The 27,929-nt window shown below is 41.5% G+C and overlaps 1 protein-coding gene across 2 annotated transcripts; it reads right to left on the bottom strand.

Annotated features, from left to right (window-relative positions):
• Nucleotides 1-207: 207 nt before the first annotated feature.
• rnf144aa (ring finger protein 144aa) lies at nucleotides 208-27,448 on the bottom strand. Of its 2 annotated transcripts, XM_041060365.1 has the most exons (9): nucleotides 27,308-27,448; nucleotides 26,790-27,024; nucleotides 12,397-12,547; nucleotides 11,476-11,580; nucleotides 10,314-10,374; nucleotides 8,660-8,876; nucleotides 6,673-6,820; nucleotides 6,142-6,231; nucleotides 208-4,226 (listed from the first exon to the last, which is right to left on the bottom strand). In XM_041060365.1, exons 3-9 carry the CDS (start codon nucleotides 12,529-12,531, stop codon nucleotides 4,095-4,097), a joined length of 888 nt encoding a protein of 295 aa, XP_040916299.1. In that variant the 5' UTR covers nucleotides 12,532-12,547; nucleotides 26,790-27,024; nucleotides 27,308-27,448; the 3' UTR covers nucleotides 208-4,094. The 2 variants fall into 2 exon arrangements, with proteins under 2 accessions (XP_040916299.1, XP_040916300.1); XM_041060366.1 differs by lacking the exons at nucleotides 26,790-27,024; nucleotides 27,308-27,448 and adding an exon at nucleotides 23,996-24,111.
• Nucleotides 27,449-27,929: the final 481 nt, after the last annotated feature.

The raw sequence follows: 27,929 nt of genomic DNA, 5'->3' as shown, positions 1-27,929 counted from the left end.
GGAAGTGATAAATAAGTTTCAAAAAATAGTGCTCAAAATGGTATTGTATGACTTAAGTTATTAATTAGGAAGATGAAACTATAAAAAAATGGAAAAGCAAATTAAATGCTCTGGTGACATCAGTTTTGATGGTACCTTGTTTTGCAGGACCCCCTGTAAGTTTGAAATATTTCAGTACATCAATGTGAATGAACGAAGAGAGCAGAATCACAAAAAACATCAACCTTTAATACCTGGTGTCACAGTGTTAGTGGAACTGGAGATATACTGAGATGCCGAGTCTAAAGTTGTACAGAACTGATCCAAATATGCCATTTGAGAATGTTGATTTCTTTGTTGTCAGCCAGGTCAATTAACTTTCAATTACTGATTAAACTAGAGATATTGTTTACCGTGTCTAAACACAGAAGCCTTGTGTACAGACAGCGTTTCCTCTGACAATAATCCACTGGACTGAGGTGACTGATTGAAATTTAATTGACCAATCAGGCCTGAAGAATTTCACCCTTAAAAAAGATAATGTAAATACAACAACTATGATGTAACACAGGCATGTCTGAAAAAAAAAAAGGAAGTAAAATAAAAGGACAGTTTGGTTGAAAAGGTGACAACGCTACCATTCCAAAGATCTTTAGAGGCTACAATATAGTAATATTTCACATGTAGAAGTCAGAGAAAAATCATGCAGCTTCATCTCTTGACACAACAGGTTATAAAATATAAATTGCTGCAGGTAACCAAACTCGATTTTAGGATTGTTGCAAATTAGAGCCTTTGTAAAATAAACTTTACCTTACTTACCAATCAAGGGCCAAATATCAGAGGCAGGCCTCTAACTCAGCCAAACTGCCCTATTCCAACACCTGTGCTGATGTTAAGTGATTTTATAAACCTTTAAAATGGAGCCCTGACAAACCTCTTCTGGCCCCAGAAAATGAGTAATTAAGCAACGTGACACTGCAGTGATTGTAATGTATGCTGTTTGGCCCTTTTGTGTTTGTTGCATAATACAGTATCTATCTGTTCAGTGGTGCCAGCAAAGATAAAGGTCAAGAAGAAAGTTGTGTAAAAATTGGAAGAAGCCATGATTTTATTTGACTTTTGTTAGTTTGTGCCTGCTCAAGACTTTGATATTTTTTTGTTTAAATTAAAATATTTTCAATTCATTTTTATCCTGTTGATATCAGACCCCTGCTAGATAAAACTGTGAAAACCCTTAAAAAGTACAGTTGCAATCTCTCATATCTTTTCCGTTGAGTTGACATTGATTTCAGCTCCTCCGCTAAACACAGCCGGCACCATACCAGACACATCACAGATCATATCAAGAAGTAAAACAATGAAACCCATATACAGTGCAGCGCTTACATAAAGAAGCATTAAAATGTTTTCCACCCTGTAAAAACTGTTAATACATTACAAATACATGGTCAAAATGCACATACAGTAGACAGCTCTGTTTCCTTATCCCTTCCAGGAAATCTGCTTGGCACGATTGTCATGAAAACAACAAAAGCTTTTGGAATTAAATTAGCCTAGGGTTTAGCGACTAAACTTTAAAAGTAGAAAATTGGACTGGCTTTGATATCAAATCATCATGTTCATACAGTAGGTGAGGTCAGTGAAAGCAACACAGGCTACAGGTAAAGTACTCAAAATTTAAGGCTACTAATAAAAAGGATTATTGTGGAATATCTAAATTTATGAGGACAGGAGGGAGTTGCAGATGATTAGCTACTTTTAGCTTAGATTAGCTACTGTTGGTAACGACTGACCACCTTTTTTTTTGGTAACTGTAGCCATGCGTTTCATCAAATGCTACATGAACACCGGTGAATTACACCAGGAAAAGGGATAAAGTCAATGGCTTATTGAAAACATTGGAATTGTTTTGCATGGTAGCAAAACTCAATAATCTGTTTATAAGCAAATAAGTTCACCTTTCTTCCCTTTAACAGACGCAACATGAAAGAGCAGTTTTAGTGGAGTTGTTCAGGAAAAAAAAAGAAAAATAAAATAAGATGGACCCCCCCCCCCCAAAAAAAAAAAAAACAAAAACAAAAAAACAAACAAACAAACAAACATCAAAAAACATTAATGGATGAAAAATGGCCAAATTCTGTCCAGGATTTCAAGCTAGAAAATACAGCTAGAAGACAGATAACAGCAACGAAGATGATGAAAGTAAAATGGATAGTGTCTGAACAATTCCCTGATTAAATAAAAGCCATGATATGCACATGTATCATGACATTCTGCAGCTTTCACTGCAGAATCCCGCCCATGACATACAGCTGATTATGACTGATCGATCGCCTTTTAAGAATGGTAATGTACAAACTTGCATAGATAAAGTGATATAGTATAGAGCAGCTTCATAATTATGTGCCCAAAAATGGAACATTCTTTTATATTTACTCTATAGGCATATCTCACGTCCCTGCGAGGAATAGCTGCTTGTTGTTGGAGGTCTACCTACCAACAAAACGAAACATCAACACTTGGACCACTAACGTATGCAAGTTTGCAATTTGGGCCAGCAGGTATTTGTTAAGTCTCAAAGAGTTGGAGATCTGATCTGAGTTAAGTTTCAAATGTTTGGATGGATGTTGATCAGCACTCCTGCTCAAAGAGGCTTAGGAAATACAAGCCCTAGGTCACACAGAACATCAGTTGAGGACAACTGGGTTTTTTTCCTTCTTTTTTTTTAACAGTATGGCTATTAACAGTGTGGCATATGGATGACATCATAGAATCATCTGAATATAAAGGGCTTCACTGACACTCTATTATGCTTTAAAAACGCCTTTAAACATGCTTTCCCTGGGAGTATTTGGACCTTGACTTTGAACTCTTTTTAAAGCACAGGGGGAAATGCCTGATTTTGGCTATTCTCAATTTAAGGCTATTCACTGCTATTTGGCTAAAACCACCACATGGGGACTGAGAATTAGAGGAGTGACATCTCTTTTGGTGAAGTATTAAAATGGTTCCACAACATGTGGATACAAAGTCCTCAGACAGACTTTAAAATCAATGCTCAACTTAAAGGGGAGCACCACTCAATTAGGGAAACTTCTGGATCTAGGATCATGAAAATCTGTGACACAATTACAATCTTTCTTAAAAAGATGAATCCAGTGTATAACTTCTGAAGGTCTGTCAAAGCAAATGGATTAGGAGAGATGGAGACAATAATTCCGAAAAGAAAATCTGGAAATAAAACATAGGCTGATAGTTAACAAAAACCTGACCACAGAAAATAAGAGCAATTTTAGATTCGAGTGGCAGTCCCCTTTAATACGTGTACCTAACAGTTTGGAAAACACTCAAAAGTACAACATATAGACACAACTCTGAGCACAGTTCTATTAAAAGCGACAGGTTATAAAACATTGACATCATCAAGAGGACGTGCTGTACATTGAGTTGAGAGTGACAACAGTCTCCCATCTCTACCTCAGTCATGAACATGACAAAGAAGACACGTTCTGTGTGCAAACCGAGTGAACACCAAACATGCGTGGTGTAACTCTAATGCTACTGACTGAATCTGTAGAGCTACATCAGGTGTAGTGGTGGAAAAAAAAAGCTTTTGTTGCGTACGACAAACCGACAAAACTGAGCAAAAAAGAAAAAAAAAAGGAAACTTTTTTTTTTCCTAAGGTGGCTCCTGCATGATATTGTCCATACAAGAGAAAAGCGTTTCTTAACATAGATTTTTCATTTGCAATGACTCGCCAAAATACCACACCACAGTAACCCACAGTAAGGCCACTTAAAGTGGCCCAGTCTTCCTTCACATCCCCAAACCACCAACGTCTTACACAAACAGACACAGTGGTCCTTAGATATGTCTGACCTCCTCTGACCTTTGACCCTGCATCTCTCTTCTGGCCAAGGTGTGGGGTCGCTTTTCTACCATGCCTCTCTCATGCAGAGCAATGGATCCCAAAGCGGCCGGGGGCTGGTGCAGGCTCAGCCCAAAACATGAAGCACTCAAAGCTGGTGGGAGGAAAAGAATGTAAAGGGGTGAAAAGGAAAAAACAGATGGCCCATCCTTGGAGCAGCTCTCCACTCCGGCTCTTATGGGTTTAGGTTGGCAAAGGGTCGTCATCACCTTTGCTGCACTTGCACTTGCAACAGAGGACGATAGGAGTGGCCAAAAGCAGGAAGGGGGAGGCAACCAGCAGGAGCAGGCCAAAGCCAGCAAAGATCCCCACAACCTGCAAGGAGAGACGAACAAAAAAAAAATCAACCCATTAATTTAAACTTAAAGGATCTGCTGCAAACATCTTGATGCCAGATCCAACAGGGCAGAGGTCGTGAAGAGTCCAGAGAGCTGTTTTGGTGGCACGTGGAGGACCAGCAGCAAATTACACAGGGGTTAGACATAATGTTTTAGCTTATCAATGTAACTGTATCAACTGTTTAACTGCTTAAATAAAAAAAAGACTGGTGAATTTTAATTGTGATTTCACTGTTTCCATAGGTCCAGCATTAATTCTTTCCAAGCACCTGCAATACCACATGTTGTCCAGCAGAGGTCGCCCTGTGCCTTCAAACTACAAACATTTTTCAGCACTGTTGATTCAAAATGCTCCAGAAAGCTGTGTTATTGTATTAATTTGGCAATTAAAGGCTTGCTTGAAGTAAAAAAAAAAAAAACAAAAAAAAAACAATGGAGCAGGAACAATCTGATAAAAACAAAACACCTGTAGCAAATTACAGGGACTACAAAAAAAAAAGTTGTGCTACACAGTGTGATATAAAATATGGAGTAAATTTTAACTTTAAGTAAGTAATGCTCAAATAAACTGACACACTGGATGGTTACATTCCAGCTGCACCTCTTGGAAACAGGTATATACTGATAGTGAACACGTTTGTGATTTGAAAATTTCTGTGTTCTCTTAGTAGCAGAGCAAGGTAGTTAATTCACCACACGGGGGAGCAAGACACCAGCAAATTCACAGCCACAAAATGGAAAACATAACAGGCAGTCACATGCATAAGTGACTTATAATAGCACAATGCTTTTCCTCCTGTTTTTGAGGATGCAGATATTTTTGGGGATTACTTGAGGGCGGCTTTCTGTTTATTATTTAAAAAAAAAACACATTACTTCATTATTAACTGTTCTTTTTACAGTCAGTACACAGGCTGTGCAAGGCACAGTGTGGAGCCCAATTTGCTCTTATTAATGGACCCTACTGCTGCTCTCATGTTCAGGACATGACCTTCCTTCTGACTGATGTTATGGCTCTCATGGAAACACAGACCTCACGTCTTCATATACTGGCAAAGAGAGAAGATGTGTTTTGCAAGATAGGTTGGCCCTGGTACATATTGTATTTATGAGGGAGTCAGAAGGAGGCTTTTTAAATGTGAAGGAGAGAGGAGGGTGAAATGAGGAGAGCAAGAGCCAGGGACAAAGACACACAGAGCAGTGAAGCTGTAGCTGGCTTCCACCAGCTGAACTGTAATCATATGACTCAGCCTGCCCCACTGGGCAACAGATGCCAGTGTGTATGCTAATGTTGACAAAATAACAAGTATGTTGGACCAAGGGACGTGTCAAATCCCCACCCACCCCCCTTGAATAGATTATTTGGCTAAGGAGAGATATTGAGGAAAAATTTGGGAACTAGACAACAGACTCGGTCTCTGTCACCGACAAATTTGTTATCATGTGGGAAATTGTATGTCATGGCTAATCCTTCATATGTAATCTGCCATTTCACATGTGTGAAATTAAATGCCATATCCAATCCTTTATATGTGATCTGTCATTTCATTTGGTTACCTAATGGTAAAGAAGGACCTTGATTATGTAAACCTTTTTTTTTTTTTTTTTTTTTTTACAGTGAAAAGTGTACATAATGGGTTTGGTTGGAAACAGCAAGACACTGACCACCAGACACTTGTCGCTGCATGCGGATCAAGCTGTCCTTTTCCATTGTGCTGTCAAGATAATAGTAGCCCATTGCTGAATGCGAGCGTGTGAGCCAGAAAGAAAGAAAGAGGCAGAACCAGAGAACATGTGTATGGCCACATGCTGCAGCGTGGTCACGGGTGGGGGTGGAACCTGAGTGAGTGTAAGAAGATGGGGGGCGGGGGTGAGGAAGATTGGTCTCTCACCTGTGTTCTGTGCCAGATAACAGATGCCCTAGAGTGGCCCAGTTTGTTTCGACAGGGCCCTTTGTCATAGTGGATCAGGAGAAAGTCATCCTGTCAGACAAACAAAAACACAGAATACAGATAAAGACTGACCATTAGCAGTCTGAAAGACATGGACAGCTGTTCTGAGAAAATTGCTTTTTAAATGACCTGCGGGCCTGGTCGTCTGCGCTCACACAATTAAGATTACATAAGGCACCATGGCTCATAAGTCACCCTTATCCAAGTTCAGCTAAGGCTGTCATTTTTTTCAGCCTTCTAACGAATTTCAAGAAAAAAAAACAAACACATCTTATTCCTTTGCTATCAACACCAAGGTTAAGCTACAATTTTCTGATAATGAAAATTATTGCTGTCACAGGAAGACAAATGATGTTGACATCCAAGATCATCACAGTGCGCAAACACAGTACTGCAATATTAAACTGCAGAGATTTTTAGAGATGAAAAAACACATAATATTGCTCTCTATTGCAGTGAGGATCAACTCACATCCAGGGACTCCAGACAGTACCAGCAGAAGGCATGTTTGCAGTTCTTGCACATCATCTGTGCGCAGCCCTCGTCCCTCTCGATGTAAACTTTACATTTAGGACAGCGCTTGATTGGTGCATCATCCTCTTCATTCTTATAGAAAGAGCTGGGGAGAAGAGAGACATGAGCCTGATGTGTTTTTTTATTCTTTTTTTTTGGATTTCATACCTGAGATAAAATTCTAAATCATTCAACATTCACATTTCGAGAAGTGCCGGAGATGAGATCACTTTTGTGCAGTGATCAATATTTAGTATTTGGCGTTACAGGATTGTGTGAAGTGATAGCTTTAGTTCAGGGGCTGACAACTCTTCTCTAAACTCCCTCTCAGACTCTCACATTCTCCCCTCCTGTTGGTGTCAGTTTGTCTGTATCATTTTCTCCTGTGTCAGTAAAGTGCTGACTCCTGAAATCTGGAGGCTAGCAGGTAGCTGTCATTCTGGGCATTGTCCTAGCACAGCAAACAGGCCCCTTCATTTCCATGAATTCTCCATGAACTGGTAAATGAGAAGAAATAAATAAATAATAAATTATTTAAATGAGAAGGGTCACTGTGCAGTCATAAAAAAGCCTGGGGCCAAAAGAAGAACCAGAATACAGCTTTTCCTTACAGTGAACAGGTGTAGTTCAAATACTCTTTACAAACTGACAGCACTCCTGCTAATCCTCTCTCCCTTCACTGTGGCCTCTTAGCTTGGTCCTGAACCTGTGCAGATATAGGAAAGCTCTGCAGAGCTAATGGTGTTTCCAGTGTAAGAGGATATCACAAAGAAACGGGGTCAGCTGCATATGACTCTGGGCAGCCCTCTTCTACCCTCACAGACAGATACTGTATTCTAAAAATGCACAATAAGCCCATCTCAGACTTTTTTACTGCAGTTTAGTTTCAGCAGAATATTTCATATCTGCCTATTAATTTATTCTTGAGTCCTGGCTGATGCTCAATTGAGCAGTGGCTGCAAAACAGCCAGCCAGACCAGCTGTCAGTCTATATTTAACGCTGCACTGAATGAATCCTGCTGTATATTGACAAATGGTCCTGAACTCCAGTCAGGTGAGTGTGACCTATGGATTTCTACGCCAGTTCAAAGAAAATTAATATAATTTCCAGGGATCCCATTAGCAAATGAGGCCTGACACTGTTGCAATATGCCAAAATGGAATAAAGTATGGTTTTGAAGGTTGAAGTGTTAGTAAAAATGTGCTGGATAATGTAGACACATTACTACATTAACTGGAAACTGCTGAGGCATAATATTTTTCATTGATGAACTCAGCATAAATGTATTCTTAAAGTCATTAAATTTTATTACATTACTGTTATTACACTTTCAATATTTTTTTTTAAAGTTAAAAATTGTAAAAAATTGTAATAATTACACAGGCAAAAAATTTATACCTACAAATTACCCGTTTGAGCCGTTTCAAGTTTAATTTTATATCCATTAGCTAATATGAGGTTTGCAATTACAGATTAATTTTATTTTAGCGATTAATGTCATTCTTGTTTTTATGGTACATAAAAATGTCAGAAAAAAAGTTAAAAAAAAAATGCCCATCACAATTTCTCAAAGCCCAAGTTGACATACTCAGATTGTTTGTTTTGTGTGAGTCCAAAACCCAAACATATTTAGTTTAATATCACAGAACACAAAATATGAGGAGTTAAAACAAGAGATTATTGAGCTGTCTTTTATTTAAAAAAACAAAACTTAAACAATTACCCATTAATCAAATGTTTTGATGACTGATTAACCGTCAATCCAACCACCAGAAGAGAAGCATGTATGAATAATCAATGTATGTGGTTCACAGAGTACAGAACAAAGAGCTAAGAAAAAAGCAAAATAATATCTGGTCTAAAAATAAGAGATAAGAGAGAAATTCGGAGAACAAGAATGTCAGACGAGGCGCAGTAATTAAGCAAACAGATAGGAAGCAGTACCTGTTTTCTCCTGGTAGGAAGGAGGTAATGGGCAGGTTGTTCTCCTGGCAGGCCTGCCCGGGGTGCCAGTTGGCCTTGCAGGCCGAGCAGAACTCCAGGGCACAGACGGCGCACTGGACCAGCTGGGGCAGCGCTGGAGAATCTGACTCCTTTAGCTGGCACACTGCCTGGCAGGTCGAGGAAGGGCACCATGTCCGGCACGGGTCCAGCAGCACCTCTGATGGCACAGAATAAGTGCCAGCGTCATGGACGGTTGCTTACGTAAAGGGTCAGTTCACCCAAATTCACCCACCACGCACGTAGAAATAAAAATCATCATTGGGACATTTATTTTGGCAGAAGGTAGTCGTCAAGTCAGAGTTAAGTTTATCAAACGTTTTCAAAACTTTTTAATGCTTTGAAGAGCGCACACACACACACACACACACGGTAAAACTAGATACAGCATTTTGTGATTTGAGTGAACAGACGATCTAAGGAAGGTACAACTGACTTCTTTTTTTACGGTTTTTGTGTTTTCTGCCAGTCCTGTTCGATAGCGTGATGCACTTGCCCTTGTATCCTCTGCTTCCTTCCCCTTGCCTCTCTGCCAAGAACTCCGAGCACACATTCCACATGCACTCTTGGCTCAGCCTGAGAAATATAGAATGGTTACAGCAACTGTTCTGCCTGAATGGACTGGGACATTGATGAGACGGCTGACTGCCCTTATTCAGGCAGCATCAGCAGCTCTTTCTGAGGCTTTCTGAGAATTTTTATTCATTTACACGACCCCCCTCTGCGATCCATATATATGTTTGTCTTTGTGTTCATGCATTTCACTCCTGCAAGTGTGATCCGCATGTACTGTGCACAGTTTGTGCCTCTGTGTAGGTGGAGAACCTGCAGGGCGAGTACCATCAAAGAGCGATAGCACAGCTTGGTTACTGCTTTCTCTTGGTAACGGCGGAACTCTAATATTGCTGATTAGCACGTCTACATTGACAGCATGGTGCGAAGCAGCAGAGACCTGCCATTATCCTTCCAGCATTGATATGTGTGCCTTCATTAGATGGGTTAAAATTCATTCTACAAACAGTGTAAACTGCAGACAATATGTAGCAACACACTGAGGCACAAGATAAAAAGGATTTAACTTAGATATCGCTTTATGCTAAAGAGACCTGTCTCCACCAGAGTCAGTTTACAAGTCTAAAGCCAAACCAATCCAATTAAAATGTCTTGACGGAATTTGTCTGAAGTCAAAATTTTAACACTGAATTCTGAATCAGTTGACCACTGGAGAGCGTATGGACAGAAAGCAGACAACTTGACAACACCTGTCAGAGCCAGAGACTGAAATTTACTGAGCAAACAAGTGTTGCTCAAATCTTTTCTATTAGCTGTCCGCAGAGACCCCATGGAGTAATTCAATAGCGAAAATGCCCACACGGGGTGAATGATTGATTCCAGACAGAGCGAGCAGAGCTGCACGTGCAAGACAGGGCTGTCGTCATCCTTTTGTGTGTCACGGTAAAACACATTATCCCCGGAGGACAGGAGGACACAGGTGTGTGTGTGTTTGTGTGTGTGTGTGTGCGTGCGATTGAAAGTCATTGCCCACACACTGAGGAGTGATCGCTGATGTACTGCAGCTGCATTTCCACTGACTCACCCCTTTCAAACTGGAGCTTCTTGTATCTCTGCATCATCTCCGTGGCCACCATGCACTCAATCTACAGGGAGAAGAGGAGAGGAGAAGTGGGAGGGAAATAAGCAGGTCATTCTGCATATTTATAGACAGAAGCAGCAAGAAGCAATTACGCATTCAGTATGTGAATGTTATTTCCAGAACAATGACAAATTCTAATTTCTACAAGCTTAGAACTTGCCCCTTGCTTACCAATAAGGCCCCTTTTATCCCATTCCCAGACAGAAAAAGAGAATCCAGTTGCGAGAATGTATTCAAGGTGCATACACAGGCCCACTCAAGGTTAAATTTACTCGTTTATTGGCCAATGAAAAGGAATATTCAGGATTTGTGAAAGAGCAGTCAATTACAAGGTGACGGCACTGCTGACAGAGAAGACAGGGATGAGGCATGCTTTGCCTGACTGGCAGGACTAGCAGGGGTTCCATTAAGGGCTGGTGACACCGATTGATTAGAAACATAAGGCCGTAGTGTGCCGAACCATGCTGAGCCTACGGGCTTCCGAGACCGAGTGAGTCCATCAACCGAAATGCCTGGAGGATGAAGAGCGCTTTGCCCTCAGACTGACCCTGTGCTAGGAAGGCAGGCACGCAGGGACACTCATTATAATGGAATAAACACACTGGCAGGTGGAGCGCAGTGGTTATCTTGAGTAAGGCTGGAGCTTTGTGGGGGCATAGAGGTGTTAAACTAACTGCAAACGTGTCAGTTACACCAATTCTTACTTTTTATGTGGGAGGATAAAACAGCAGCGTGATAGGAGCTGAATTATGAGGAAAAAAATTCTGTGGAGTCACATGACTGCCAGAAGTTCTGCACATGCAACCTTTTAGTATACGTACAGTAAATGCAAGTACATGTTGTGCAAGTTCCATGCAAGAACACCATCATGTATATCAGTGTGTGAAAATAAAAAAGTGACTAGTGTTTATGGAAACTGCTGCACTGATGAAGTCCAGTCCCAGTCCAACCCAGAGCTAAGACATATTGGACATTAACAGAGAAAATCCTACACCCGAAGAGCTGTAAGAAATTTTCCTACCACTAGCAACCAGTCACCAACTAAATGACAAACTAATCCCATGGCAATCAAAGAAAAACTCTTGACTTTTCTTTTGATCAATACCTCATTTTCCTGCAAGTGTCCTCTTTTGGGACAGGCAGAGTCTGGACAGCTAATTGCAGTTTCAAGGCCTTCTTTAATCAGGAGTTCCACATACTGCTTCAGGCACTGAGGGAAAACAGACAGACAGACAAATACGACATTGACCCAGATCAATATCCAGTCTGAAAAAAAAAAAAAGAAAAACAAAACAAACAGACCACGCACCAGAAAAGTTGGTAAACAAACATTGGCCTAAGAGTCTTTATTGATCACTGTCTGTTAGAGCTTAAAACTTATAGCTGAACTAATCAATATTTTTTTATACAACAATGGTTGATTTAATAAAATTTCTATTTGAGAGACAGACACGCACCAGAATATAATGGACCTCTATGTTCATTTATTGGTCCAGTAAATTGTGTTATTTTCTTAAATGTAAGCAAATGATTTTAAAATGAATATCAAATATAAAATGTTTTTTGTAATTACTGCCACCAGCCAGACTGTATTCTAGGAAGTGACTTCTATTTTTAGTGGTCATTCTTGGGCATTGTTTCCTCATCTCTGGACTGGATGTGTTACGATCTGAAAGCCAGTGGGTGTTTCTGTTCCTCTGTCCTGGCCTTTTCACACGGGTCCAGTGTTACGCAGGAGGGATGTGAGATTTGTAATAGATCCTAAAGCCATTACTGACTTCAACACAGTGAAAATCCTGTATGACTTTTATTAAGTTAAAGTCCATTTTGACAATCGCATTTACTTTGATGTGGAGACAGATTTTCTGGAAATGCTTGTACTGCATTTACCTGTTTTTTCGTCTTTTTTTTATCTTCCTTTTCGGTATTGTATAAACTTGATTTGTGGATCATTTATTTTTTTACTTATCACCCTGTTGACAACAGCATGAAATACTCGCTGCTGTTTGTGGATTGTCCTGCTCACCAGTGTACAGAAGACACATTGGCACTGTGTTATGGTGGTCATCTGCTCCAGAGGGAACTCTCCAAGGCACAGCTTACACGAGACCAGAGGGTCCACGGCCAGCTCCCAGGTGGGACGGTACCGTGCCGTGGTCATCTTCACTGCCACAGAGCTGCAACACAAAAGAAAAGAAGGGAGAATGAAGACGAGGGTGGAAAAGGAGACAGAGGAAGAGCTACAGTTAATTATTCAAAATGCATCCTGAGAAAGAGTAAGACAAAGAATCCGCATAATTCTGCTGATGATAAAAGAAACTCTTAAAGTGTGTGGCTCAGTTTTGTTCGTGTCTGTCTACATAATACACCCCGAGTCCAAGAAGTGTTTCATTTGTTGTGACACAATCAGCATGACGGTATGAGCACAGACTGAAAATGCATTGTGAGTTGTGTCCAGTGAGTGTGCGCACACACAAACAGGCCTGCTGTATGCAGAATGACACCAGCTCTCTGCCTAAATGGCCCTTGTCAGCTGTGTTCATCTTTATTCCAGGCCTCATGCTTTCTGGCGGTGGAAAAAAAAGGAAGAAAAAAAATATATAGTTCAAAGGCTACTAAAACTCCTGTAGCTATCAGCTATTTCAGCTTCCTGTGAAATTTTCACTTGGAATGAAATAACACTTCTTCACTGCGCGTCATCACGTCTCTTTTGTGCGAGTCAGAAAGGGTTATTTTAGGCCGTCTCGTCTCACTCTCTCCTTCCCTCTGTAGCTGAGAGCAAAGAGCAACGAGCACCCACTCGGCTGTTTACAGGAAGTAGTCCTGCGCACACAACGTCAACACTGTCAAGCTCTCCCCGTGCTGCTTAGCAACCAGCTGAAGGAGAATTTGGGAGGTGGCGATAGGGGGTGGGGGGGCTGCATAGGAGAGGAAGAAGCACGGCTGAGGAGAGGAGACAGGGAGAGATCGCAGTTTGCTTTCAGTGGTCACAGTGTTGTCTGCCTCAATGTGCAGCTGCCTGTTTGCAGACACAAGAAAAAGAAGAAGAGCACAGCGAGTGGGAGGAGAGGGGTTGAAGAGTTCACATGATCGCTCCATGGACTTGTGCTGTCTGCATGTGCTACACAAAGCGGGGAGTGGAGAGAAAAACAGAGTGTGCTCTGGTTTAGCGTAGATATGATATCACTTCACACTGACCCTCTTGACAACACTTTCAAGCTTTAAAGGAGGAGGAAAAACACAGCCTGCTCCACTGGATCCACCATGAATTCACTTCATTAGGGTGCTGGGTACAGGCAATCCACAGATGATACACGATAGAGCTACAAAATTAAAATGAGAGACACTAATCTGTTGTGGTAATGAGGCAAAACCTGGGATGGGCTGTAGCCTCTGGTGCAGGGTGATGTGTCACAGAGGACATGATCTCATTTCTTTTATTTCATATCTTGTTATTCCTTTGCCCCCCATATAACACAGACAAATAATGGGTTGCCATCAGTAAGGCCATCTCAGTTCTGTTCATGCGGCTCAGCGGCGCAAGGAGAGAGGAGGAATCCCAAAGGAGACGTCAATGAGGATACATGAGAGCTTCCTATGTGGAAGTCTATTATTGGAAGGACACTCCACTTCATTGGAAATCTATAGGTGACTGGATACTGCAGCTGCTCTGACTGAAGACACAGCGGCACAAACTCAGGTGTTCAAAGACTTTGCTTTCATTGCTGACCTGGATATGGTCTGTTCTCTCAGCAATAAACATATTTTTGCTGTGTAGTTTAATCATGGTGAAGTAGTTGATCATATTGGGCAAAAATACCATAATTTCAATATTTTGCTGAAAAGATTACGGAACCATTTAATGAGACACCCTCATTATAAGCATTATAATGGGAATGAAGCTACTTTTTAAAAAGTGCAGATTCAAGTGACAACATGTAAAATAGTTGATTAAATTACAAAAATCTATCATTAAATGATATCAATTCAGATCATGGTTGACCCGTACTAATGTCTCATTTGATCAAATGCGGTTGCCTCGCTTCTTCCTCCTTCGCATCCTCTCATCGTGTCTGCAGTGGGAGGACCGAGGAGGAAATGCAAAGTGAGAAAAAGTGAGAGGACAAGTCGGGAAAAAAAAATGAGATGCACCTCATGTCTGACTCAAAATCACCTGGCATTCATCCATCTCTCCGCCATCCATCACGCTGACCAGAAATCACTGAGCGTTGAGGAAGCTCTATTATGTAGGTGCTGATCTCATATACAGAGGCTTAAATGACAATTTGTTATCAGGATGGAGTCAAAGACTTAGAGAGAGGAGTGTGTGTGGGAAGGCATGAAAGACATAAGAGAGAAATTTACCACAGAAATAATTAAAATCACAATTAATCACATTAAGTTTGCTTTGTTATATTTGTTAACAAGTCTGACACGAATCAGCGTGCAAAGCAACAAGAAACACCTGACAGCGAGTTGGAAAGGGGCGACAGTACTGGTAAGCGTCAGTCATAAAAACCTCAAAATGATTTAATGTAGCAACAGGAACAGACTCACAGACTGTAAATCGGATGACTTGAATGGCATCAGCAGTCAGGAGAAGTGAAATTAGTCTGGTTCTTTATCTGTCTCCTTGTCTAAGTCACTGAACTCCATTAGCCCTGTGGCCAAAAAAAAAAAAAACTTAGTAAAAAGTAAATCACATTGTACAGAGCAAGCCCACTCTCAGTGTGTGGGCTTCCTAATACAGTGTGTTGCTTTTACATTTGAATCATTTTTTTCTCCTCCCAGACTTTATATTGGCTGTGTGAATACTGACAGACTGGGTCGGTGGGGGCAAACGAAATAGTTTTGTAAGGAAGGCCTGAGGATGGGAGAGGGAGGGAGCGAGAGAGAGCGACAAGGGGGAAATGAGTCTGCGTGAGAAAAGGTGATGCAGTGCGACCCTTCTGCTGCATTATTAACTATATGGTCCATTATCACTGAGAAACACACGCACAAACATACACGTACACATAGTCCAGGCTATGGGACTGTGCATGTGAGCTTCCTGTGCTCTATGTGTGTGTGTGGGTGTTCATTTCAAATATAACCTTCCAGAGTACTAATAGAGCTTCCTTATTACACCTTATATGTGAAAAGGTCAGCAAAATCAATTAAACCGGAGTAACAAGTGAGTCAGAAGTCAAACATCCTGGCACATCCATCCTGAGCAGTGGAGACCATGTGTCACTCATCAATCTGAAGGGGCTCCACTCATAGCTTTAACTGGCCACAGCAGCATTCATCTGATAATGACTCCATATCCAAGAGACAAACACACACACGCACTTGCATTAACAATCCATTACATAACAAGGGATGGAAATGGTTATGGAAGAGCGGACCGAGGAGAACTAGAAGTGAAAGGGATTTCTTCCTGCGGTACACATGATACCCTCCATTACTGTTTGGGCTATTTATTCTGCGGCTAAAGCATATGTATGGTTAACTACAGAGCACACAACATAGATACAGATGTTTATTCCAAGACAGACTCATGGATAAAGCATACAGGAAAAACAGTAACAGTAAATCTGGCTTTAGTCCTATACCGTGGATTATTTCTACAGTAATCTTAAAAGCAGACCACACCAAAAATCACATCACAAAATGACCTCACTGCACTGATATCAGCCTCTAACTGCCACTCACAAGGACCATAAAACAAGACCAGAAACAGACTTACGTACATATAGTATGTAAGCGTTTCTTGTCTCATTACACTGTGGGAATGACTGCATAAAGTGGCTTCCAAACATTCGAGTTTTCAGAGCAGAGCTCAGTAACTTTATGGATGCTATGCTGTTTCCAAGGGATGTCTCAAATTGCACTGAGCAGAGCCGAGAAAGTATTTGTCAGCACATGCCTTTGATGAATAAATGCGGGTTATTGCACAATGCTATACTCTGACTGCTTGGTAAGGTTTGCACAAGCCTGCCTCAGTCTGTATCTTCCTGTCAACATCTTAATTCCGTAGAGCTGATATTTTGTTTTATTATCAAAGCTAAGTTGTAATTTTAATCATTTATGACATTTCAATCAACAGAAACATGATGGTTAACAGTAATGATTAGAATATTGCAACAATGACTGCCTTTTCATATTATTGTACACTGAATAAACACGTTTTAGTTTTGATGGCTGGTGGGAAATATGAAGATGTCACAGTGAACAATGGGAAACTGTGGATGGCATTATCCACTGTTTTTAAACACCTTATATACCAAACAATTAATCAGTTACTCAAAATTGAATTGATATTTATTTATAATTTAAATAATTATCAGATGAAGCCCTGCATTTTTTTTCGTTATTTATGTATATACAATAAAAATAAGACTGACACTAAACTGATACTTAATACAGCATGTTTAGTGTTTCTGCTGATACTCTGGTCAGTGTTCACACGAGAAACCAACTCTGCATTCAAATAAATGCTGCTTTTAAATGTATAGAACAAAACAAAATGCAAATTCTCACCTGAACAGACTCCGAAGTCAGAGCACGTTTTCATATTCTACAACATGAGGCCGCACGCTGCATAGCAATGAGGACTTTACATTCATGAACTAAACTCAATTAAGAAGTCTCAATGCTCCAGTGTGCATGGTCTAACATGTCATTTGCTCCTACAGAAGCCAGAGAACATTGAAAGAATGTGTGCTTTTCGCCACAGCTTTCACTGTGTGTAATTATTATATAATGTCACATCACAGCATTGCATAAGGCTCTATTTATATACTGTACCTCACCTATGGTTGATGTGAAAGAAAGCTGCTAACAACTGTTAGCTACTCTGGGAGCGGGAGAAGCCCTTATATTTTTTTTCCCCCTTCACTCATTCTCTTACACCAACACATGCTCATACTAACACCGTTTCAACACAGGCACAAAGCTGTTCTTCAGCTGATCTGCTGTCAGCCAATTAGGCAGGTTGTAGAGAGTGCAGTGTTCAGATAGATACGGAGGATGGGCAGGAATGAGGGCTGAAACCGTGCTGATAACGTTCTACCTGAAGTCTGGGAACAAGCCAACAGATGTTTACTTGTGTTATTATGTGCTGCAGCAAAATTAATGTGGTAAGAAGCCTGATACGAAACTAGCTGATGTGAACAAACGTGGTAGCTGTGACTGGCCTGATCAGCGAAACCTTGTCTCAAGTTTACTCTTGTCAACATTTCTGTCTGGCAAACTGCTACAATAATTTCCTCATTGTCTCAGTGGAAAAGCTGATGTAACTGCAATCCATTGACACAATATGCATGTTTGTAATACATGCCATTTCTTTCACCTCAAAATCCACTTCACCTGAAATAATGGTACAATGAAGAGCAGAGGTAATTTGTGGTCAAGGAAAAAAAATAATGAAAACACATATTGGCCTGTCTGCACAGGGACGTGTGAGCTCAGGGTCTGTAATAAGCACTTAGTGATCCTGCCGTCGGCTCCTCCCTCCCATGTTCCTTCCTGCCTTTCCTCCCTCAAGAGCCCAGCCCTGCTCTTCATGGCCAATTAGTAGAGCCTTTAAGATTCATTTATGTCATATCCTCTCTGTGTTCACTGCTGCAGAGAAAAAGGGGGAGAGACAGAGTAAAAAGGAGTAGAGACAAGGAGAGTGGCAATTTGCCAGTTTTTTATTTCCTCAGTTTTCTGGGCTCCCTTGGCTCACCTTTACTGCCTGCGATTACTTCTTGTCACCTTGTTGTGAAAGCTCCCACTGAGAAACGGAACAAACAGGCAGAGTAGATAAGTGGAAACGCACAAACACACTCAGGCAGACGTGCATGCAGATGCACATGGATACCGAAAACACACTGTAGACGGACAGACGCATACTGCCACGCACAGATGTCAATGTGGGAGTCTGGGAGGTTTTGATTCTGGGGTGAAGATACAGCTACTCCCCTTTGGTCATAATCTGCCTTGTGATCAACAATCAATTGATCCATAAAAACGTATTAAAAAACTATTTGGACCAGTGTTGAAGCACAATTCATATAAAAAATAAATTATTAGACACAGTTAAACAGTGCTGTCAGGAAGAATTTCTACTCCTGCAGCTCTCTGCCTATCCTTCAACAAACGTTTTCAGTCTGCTGATGTATATAATTTTTATATTTTAATATGTTTCTGTGGCATTACGTTCTGAAGACTGTTGTGTTCAAACCCTGGTGATAATAAGAAAGAATACAATAAGAGAGTGGTTGCTAATATGACCACTGAAGGGTACAAATTACAACAACCCTAGACATAAACATCTGTTCAACACTATGATTATTAAATCCTCCACATCTTACAGTGAGCACCACAGTGAACAGAAAGTAAAGCCTGCTAATGCTCAGTTTTGCAAGCAGACAAACAAAAAGCAATGGTTTACCTTTCAATAGAGACCAACACAGTAGTGTGTATTTACAACATCCACCTTTATTACCAGAGACATGGACGTGTGCAGAACCAGACTTCTCTCATATGCAATCAAAAGACGTTCCATGTTATAGCCTTACAAAAAGTGAACTGCACATGACTGATGATCAAAACAGTATTTGAGGCTGTGCATATGCAACCATGATTTGGGGAAACAACTGAGTCAATAATAAAATAAATAATCTGTGAGCAAACTTATAACTATGATTATATTTACATAGTACATCTCCATATGAATTACTATATTGGTGCAGTATTAAATAAAGATAACTGTGAGACATTCCAGTGCTAACATCTGATGAAAAACGACACTGATAAATCAAGCCAGTGCCTATTTTGAGTTTATCAAGGAAGAATGTAGGTCACTGGTCTATGTGGGCCATAGGTTGGTGCAGGCCATTTAATACTAAAACAACACTTAAGTCATACTGTGAACAGCCACAACTCAGGTACTCAGGATGCCCAAGTGTGCTATTCTCTCAATCTACTATCAACTAACCCATATTCACAAGCCAAAGCACACACAGGGACTATTTTTGGACGGCTCAATCGCTGAATGTGAAAGGTGATGTGCCTTCGTGGAGGGACAGCGGTTGGGGACAGTCACCATCTGTCCTTGACATGGAGGGGCAGATCTAAGAGGGTAGCCAAGAGTGGTGATAGGCCTAGTTTTTCCATGCCCTGAGGAGTTACACAATCACCCAGATGTATTTTGGCATTGTGAGTGGTGTGGAGAAGCTGTGTGTGTGTGCGTGTGTGTTATGGTGCCAAGAAAGTCAAAGTCCATTTTGCAGGCTAGACAGGGACAATGGTCATGCCCGAGTATGCAGGGCAAAAAATCCATGTCTCATGTCTGCTTGGTCCCTCACCATTTTTTTTCTTCTGTAACACCAGCTAAATCTCCTGAGAGTACACTTCATTGAGTGTGTTTGTAGATGGTGACAACGAGGAACAAAATAAATAAATATTAATAGCATATTTTTCTGAGTAATACCAAATTTGCTTCTAGCAAATCTAGTCTCATCCTTCTCCTTGCCACCATTGCTTCTGCTCCATCAAAAAGTGTATGAGAAATGGACAGAGCCACAACAATGATATACATAGTGCACTAAATTATAAATAAACCCATATACCCACAAATTTATAGCATAACCACTAAGATGATTATATCATAAATGCTCATAACACTGGGACAGATAAGTGTGCACTGACCACATGGGCCAGTTTTTTTATACTTATGCTGTACAGAGGGTCAATATGACAGGTGCAGCCCTCCACTATGGAGGGACAAACCTGACCACAGATGATGAAGATGACAAAAATAGAAACATGCCGTCAATCCAGAAGTTACAATCACTTAAGTGGCCAATATGTCTGTCACCTACCATTTGCAACAGCATTGTCGACAGTGTCGACAGCTACAGGAAACTTGTGAGCTCTGCAAACACAGCAATGCTACCCACATTGACCAGAAAACACAGTCTGTCAGCAGAGATAACAGTCTCACAGAGTTAATGGCACCCAGTGAGAGGAACCATCAAAGTTGTCCAAAGAGACAAGAGAGAAACAAAGCAGAGCAAAAAAGGCAAGTGAGACAGGACAAAAAAAAAGAAAGAGGAAGGAAGGTGGGAAAGGAGACATCAGTGATCATGCAAAAAAACCAACAGTGAAATTAGCTACTTCTCTGATTTCACAAGAAAAAAAAACACCTCCAGACCGGATGACATACTGGTGAGCAACATGCACAGTGCAAAAGATTCAGAACTGCCTCAGAGTCTGAAGCAAGAGGCAGTTCTTGCCCACAGAGTCTTATTGTTCAAGGCAACAACAAGACTAGACTGTACTGAACAAGTGACGACATACAGTTCTCCACAACACAAAGAATAATAAAGAACCTAAAAAAACAAGATTAGACAGCGAGAGGAATGTCCTTATTTGGGACAGCGGCGAAAAACATCGTATCTTGCCAGTTCTTCAAGTGCTTAAAACAAGGCTCTAAGCAGTGACAACAGGCTCACTCTCCAACATTAGTGCCTCAGAAGCTAAGTGAAGACGACAGGCATGCCACACTGAGCCTATTTCTATTGACAGATGCACAGAGCCTGAGCAAAGGGTCGACTTTGCTGGCAATCTGTTGTCACTCAGTGACACACACAGCTCCAGACTTTATGTTTACATGCACACTATAACCAGATTAAAGCGAATAATCAGTTTAAACCGGATGTTCTGACAATCTCGAATCTTACCTGTATTTAGACAGTAGAAGGAAATTCAACTAAATACACTAAGAAAGAATATTTTTTCTAACGCCAGAACTCCAGCTTTGAACATATCTGCACTCGACTGCTCTCATTTGTGTTTAAAGTTAAATTCAGTTAAATTCAGTTTGTTTGACAGTTGTGTCTCTCCATCCAAAGTTTTCTTTGTACCTCTGTCCAAAAACAAAATCCGACAAAAATTAACAGGCAAAACAAATCATTTCAAAACTCACTCAGTTTTGTTATTATTATCATTACATTTCTATCAGCAGTAATACGTGGATCTGATATTTTGGCTGATGTGAAAAACACACATATACAGGATCTTGTGAAGACATTCAGATGGGTGGAGTTCACTTGAAACAGTAACACTCACATAAATGAAAACATGTTGTTGATTTCCTTTAAATGCCATGAGGAGGTTAAACACTGGGGGTGTAATTGGCATATCTCCATTTTTAATGTACAGACTCTCTGCCAGATCCTGTCGGACTACATCAGCAGGCATTTACACACATACGCACACCCCAGGGGAAAAATCCACTACGCCACAGCACAATGCTAACTGTTGAGTTGCATATTGAGGCGAAAGGAACTGTGCACTGTGCAGGTTGTGGCTAGATCTGCAGTATGTTTACACCTAACAAGGGGAAAAAAAACCCAACACACTTCACTTTAAAAGTGACTGCATAGTTCAAGTGTTTTATCCGTTCACTGAAATTAATTTAATGAGAACACTACATAGCTGGTTCTAAACTAACAAGTGAGACTGCTGCACAGTGAGGACTGCTGTCACCCATCTGGACAATAGAGTTTTCATGGTCACAGAAGGAGAGAGCCACTACAACAGAGAGGCACTCAGAGCCTAATCTGTGGGTCACAGTGGCACTCTCACCAGCAGTGGGCTAAACAATTCACAAGCAATTTCAGGAATTGCTGAGTTAGAGCAATGCAGACTAAACAAAAGAGTGTAGATTCAAGCGTTTAGTGTCTCATCCCAGTATCTCACGCACCCACTTTTGCCTCCTCCTTCCTTGCAATTGCTCCACGGCAAAGACATCTTGACATATCATCTTCTGCAGAAGGAATGCTCACAGCTCATACACCTCACATCACAACAGGACATTCTGTCTACCCCCTTTCTGTTCTGCCCTCCAGCTCTGGCCTTCCTTGCTGTTGGTGAGCTGCTGCCTTGTAAAGCAAAAACAGTCTCTTAGTCCCTTTGCGGGAGAATGGAAAAGAGGAGGAAGCCAAAAATCGACCTTAGGAAATGCGCTGATGTCCTGTTGTTGGGTTTGTCGCAGATACACAAAGAATGTAAACCCACTTAAAACGATGAGAAGAGGAAACACTCCAAAGGCAGATGTCTCTGTGTTGCTTTACATATCAAAAGAGTTGATAAAAAAGATAGAAAATTACAACACCCTGGCGACACATTTAAAGGGAGTGCTATGAGCACTGTTTGCATTCCTCTATTCATCTTTTTCACTAATGAAATTACTGTAAATGGGCTCTGCTAGCTGCTTGGCCCTATTAAAGTCTTTCTAGCCCATAGTTAAACATGTTATATTCTACATCAATCCATTCATTTTGATACGCACAAACACACAAAGCCTCTCTGGGGTTCACGTTTCACAAGTTTAAAAATCTATTGGCAGTGGAGGAGTCTGCCATTCTGGTACTGGATATAGACTGGCACCTAAGCAGGAGGGATTCACAGGAAAATGCAGTCACACCGTTTGCTGTTTGCTTTCTTTACACCATAGCAGAGCTGTATTGCAAGATTGCAGATATTAGTCAGATGCAAAGTGCTTGCAAGAGGTATGCCCAAAGAATGACAGAATGCTATGTCACGCAACCAAATCTCTCCTGAACATGGGTCCTCACGTAGTCACCGGTGCCTTCCTGCCCTGTGGCATTAGCTCGTGCTTAATGCCACGCCAGGTTGCACCAGCTTTTGGCTCGCCATTGGCACTCCCAGATCTCGGCCTACCTCCTGACTCATCTACTTCTACTTCACTTAGTGATTTCCAACATTTCCGAGAATGACTCCCAGCAGAATACGAGCCTGAACATGTTGTATTCTGCTATTTTCATGTGTAGGTGGAGAGAATCACTGATAGAGACAGACATAGTAAGAGCAAAGGGTTGGCTTATTCCCAGTCAAGCTGAAGTGTGAGTTGTACCCCTTTAATGAACATGAAACGTGGTTCATTGTTGGACTACATTCTACTGAGGCTACTGTGGGTGGAAAAACTAATGTCTCTTTCTCCAAAATATTTCTCCCTGACCTTTTTCCAAATTAGTACCTTTAGAAAGAAACCCATGCAGTGTGAAATGTTTTAGAAAGCTGAATTTTCTTCGTCCTGTAAAACTCCATTATAGCAGCATCTGAAATATCTCCACATAATGGTGTTATGTCATCTTTATTTTCTGCAGGAGTCAGTAAAATCTACCACCAAACAAAAAAAAAAAAAAGGATCTAGAATTGCAGTGACAGCTGTTCTTAAAAACATCTTGGCTGGGTCTCTCATTAGGCAGTCAGTATATATGGATGGATGGCGCTAAAGTAACACCGCTTGAAAGCAGCTCAACAGTCAGTATGACGCACACAGACTATCTGTTGGAAACGGTTCTTTGTTTCAATGTCTGAAGAAGACGAACACATAATTGTGAGCTTGTCTGCAAATCTCTGCCATTTAAAAAGAAAATGGATGTTCATTTGGAGCTTAGTTTTTTTTTTTTCCTTGTCTAAAATGACTTGTGCTCACTGCTTGTTTTTGCGTGGGCTTGCCGCAATTTACACATTCTTGAAATGCTAAATCTTCGAAAGCGTCAGACGGTCAGCAGAATCTGTGGTGCATTTATTACATAACAGTGTCTCACTTTATGAGCCCCTACCTGTCTGGGAGAATGGAGCCTGGGAGAACAGTTCAAAAATGCCAAGCAGTCGTCTGGAAGAAGCACGGCACACATGAGCATCACGTAATGCTCTCATAACAATCCCTATCTCATCCTAACGCAGTCCTAACTGGCTGGATACAAGCCATAACACAAAGAGCTAAAGCGCTCTCTGAGCAATGAACATCATTTTCAGGAGCTATTTAGAACCCAAGTGATTGCATTGTTGACTGTCTGGTGTGTACACTGCCCTCCCCTAAACCCACACACACAAACACAGACACACACAGTAAACCTGGAAACCGGCACCACCCTGAACACACACTCACAACACTCTGCTGAAATGGCATTTAAGCTGTTGCATAATCCTTGGCACCCTGACTGCACACAAGGCACACTACAGCCCCTGAAATCAGATTACACCAAAATGACTTCTTCTCTAGATATGTAAATGTAACAAGAATAGAGGAATGATTCAACAAAGACACACTGTGGTGATGTACTGTATGTCTGAGAGAGCCGAGTGTCCTCAGAAAGTCTCAGTTACCTAATGACAGCAGTTTAACATTCAGTAATGCCTGGCCCCTTTCAGACCCTCCTCAACTTAGTGAAAGCCCTCTAACAAGATGTTACAGGTAATGAGGAACCCACAGTCATTGAGTTTTAATTACCGGTTAAGTGTATTTAAACTGAGTGGGTGTCACATTTCTAGCTCATCTCTGCCACAGGCTGACTAATCTCCTTAACATTAGGTGCTGCAGTGAGATCTGGAGCTGACCAGACTCCTGCACAGAGAGATGCCCCATTCAGGATCTGGACATTTGGCACAGACTTATTCAGGCCTGGAAAACCAAGGTGCTTCTCCCAGAAACACCTCTGTGATTACGCCAGAATGTAAAATGACACCCTATGGATGAAGGACCAGAAAGTATAAAGAGTGTATACAGCAGGCAAGGAGACAATACTGCAGTTACTAACCTCACTGTATTGTTTTCATCCATCAAGCCCTAAAATTACAAATCTGTCAAGTGCAAAACACAGATCAAAGAGCCAAAAAAGCAAAGCTGAGTCAACGGAAAACACATCCAGTGCACGACTTTCAGGCACAATCAAGAGTATCAGTTAGGTTTACCAAAGAAGTGCATTATCATCACCATCACAATAACACATTCAGCAGAGATCTTTTTCAAAGCGCAGCAGTAATATTTTCCTTCATTTTTACATTAAGGCTTTACTGAGAGAGGGCCTGTGCCTGTGTGAAGCTAGCATCACAAATCATAGTCTCTCCTTAGCTATATGCAGTACCCTTCATATGTGCATGCCTGTATATGTATATGTTTCCATGTACATTTGTGTGTGTGTATTTTTGACCACGTGTGTTCTCCCTCTAGACTGTTATGGCACGCCAAGTTCTGGGCATCATAACCCCATTCCTTCGTGCTCTTAAGTAAACACATCTCCACTTTCCTCTGGGAACCAGCTGACAGCCGCTGGTCACTCTGAGGAATGTGTTACTGTTTTGTACTGAACATCTTTCTCTTGTTTTGAACAAATCTGTAACTGAGGGGGCTGTGGCTTGATGCATTTATTCCCCAATGGGAACAGGCTCTCTCTGAGAAGAATGGAAAAAGCGCTTCACTACATCGCCCCTGCCTCTGTGAAATTCCAATGCGAAATACACAACGTTCCCTAAATGTGTGTTTGTGTGTGTGTAAGACTAAAGAGCGAGCGTGTTTCAAGGTGAAGCTCCTGTAATATGGCTGGAAACGTGGAACTGGAGAGAGAATCAATAACACACAATGAGAGGGATCTTAAAAGCCATGCTCTATAACAGGATGGACCTCAGATGCATGAGTCCCCATGTGTCGAATGTAGTTCATGGACCTGGCACAGGTCCACAACTCAGGGACTTAAACACACCATGCGGAAGTGAACCAGGATTTGCCCCACATATAGACACTGGACATTTAATGAGCATACAGTCTTTACAAGATGCTGACAATATCTTAGCTTTACTAGCTGAAAAGGACAGAGAAAACACCTCAGATTATCACTGTCAGTCTCTGTAAGACACAAACAAGATAGACTTCCTGAAAGGATATGACAGTGTGAGACATGAGAACGTCGCGTACAGGTGGGACAGACATTAGAAATGACTTTCATGTACCACACACACACACACAGACCTCATAGCGTTGGCCAACGAATACTGCAGCAATGCTCTGTTTTTCTACTAGCCCGGTTTCATAGTTATATCTATAATCTGACTGTACCCTGAGGGGGACCTGCTGCTCAAAATGGAAATAGCAGGGCACACTGAGTGACCTTTCAAAGCTCAGTGGAGACATCCACTCTGAGCATGTTATGCTTGGAGTTCAGATGCAACACTCTGCAGCTGCTGTATAGGAACCAAATACGATCTAAGGCTGTGGGGGAACAACAAACACAGCAACTCTGACCAAGAGTCAGCAACCAACAAAGTCACTACAGCCACATTCACTTAGAAAACCCTGGTGATGTAATACTGAAAGGCAGTGCTCATGTATTCAATGCATCTTGTTATTCCAAAATAAGACGAAGAGTTTAAAGGTTTCACAGTCAGAGTAAGGAAGTCACCACTGACATCGCTTAGAGCCAAGCTGCGGCTGTGAGTCCGGATATCTTGCTGTTAAAAACGAGGACATGGCGAAAATATGCGACAGCAGTTTCTAACTGAAACTGACAGATCATAAGCTCCAACAGCTCCCGCCGCGTTACATGGAATAAAAAGCGCAAACCCCCCCCCCCCCCTTACCTGGCTTTCTGAGATAACGCCGTCTTGATGGTGTAACCTCAGGAAAGGTTGAAAAGATGATCTCCTGAATTGGATTAACGAAGAGGCGGCCAACCAGTCAGGCGGAGGAAGAAGAGGAAGAGGAGGAGGAGGATATCTCTGAAGGGGTGATGCCCATATTCATTATGTGTCCCTCCAACGGCGGGCTGGAAACATTTGACCTGCTACTGTCGCCTGCAGCGCCTGGGATCAGGCCCTGGTGAAACCAACGACCATCGGCGAAAAGCAAAAATAAAACAAAACGTTAAAACACACACACACACACACCGCCGCAGATAAATAAGCAAACCAGAGGGAAGCACAAGCTGCAGCTGACACTGTCCTGTCTGTTTTGCTTGACAGTAGGATTGTTTGTACACCGGGACGCCTCTCGATTACTGAAGAGTGCGCAACGTCCCAGTCGTCAGCCTGCTACACAAACCCTGCGCAACGCAGCAGGCTGTCTTGTTTTAAAAGAAATCCGGGGGCGGTGTGTTTACCTCTCCGTCGTTCCTGCTGCCGTGCTCGGTAGGAAATCAGCTGCTTCGCACTGGAGGGACGCCATTTGTCCGGGAGAGGCTTCCCGTCTGCTGTGCTGCGCTGCCGCTTAGAGGAGAGCTCAGCACCTACCAGCTCTTCATGCGCGCCAGCGCCCCCTGCTGGTAAAGTACTGTAATCGCCTTTTCCTGGTGTTGCTTCGAATTACAGTAAGCATACAGTGTATTCTCACCTCCCTCTAGTGGTATCTGTGCATGCAGTTTGCAGATAATAATTCAAAGGAGGCGAATGGAGATCTAAATAAATTCTGCAGCTGAATATTTTAGATGTAACAATTCAATGTGATTACCAAAAACTGCATTTCATTTGTCACTTGTTACAAAACTTTGAAGTGAAACTTTTGTTACATGAGGTGTATAACTTCAAATGGAAATGTGGAGTTTTTTTTTGGTTTGGTTTCGTTTATTGAAAAGACTAATATAGAAAACTGGACTTCTTTTCAGCAGAGAGCACACAAAGCTTTTTCAGGATGAACTGAATCATCAGAATACTGCTAGAGCATGATTTGAACAGTGGTAAACAGTATAAACATGTCCTCAACAGGACATATAACAGGAGAGACTA

This window comes from Toxotes jaculatrix, chromosome 17, assembly GCF_017976425.1.
Source record: "Toxotes jaculatrix isolate fToxJac2 chromosome 17, fToxJac2.pri, whole genome shotgun sequence".
Lineage (NCBI taxonomy): Eukaryota > Metazoa > Chordata > Actinopteri > Toxotidae > Toxotes > Toxotes jaculatrix.
Note: the sequence above shows the minus strand (reverse complement) of the source record. Positions and strands in the feature narration are given on the sequence as shown.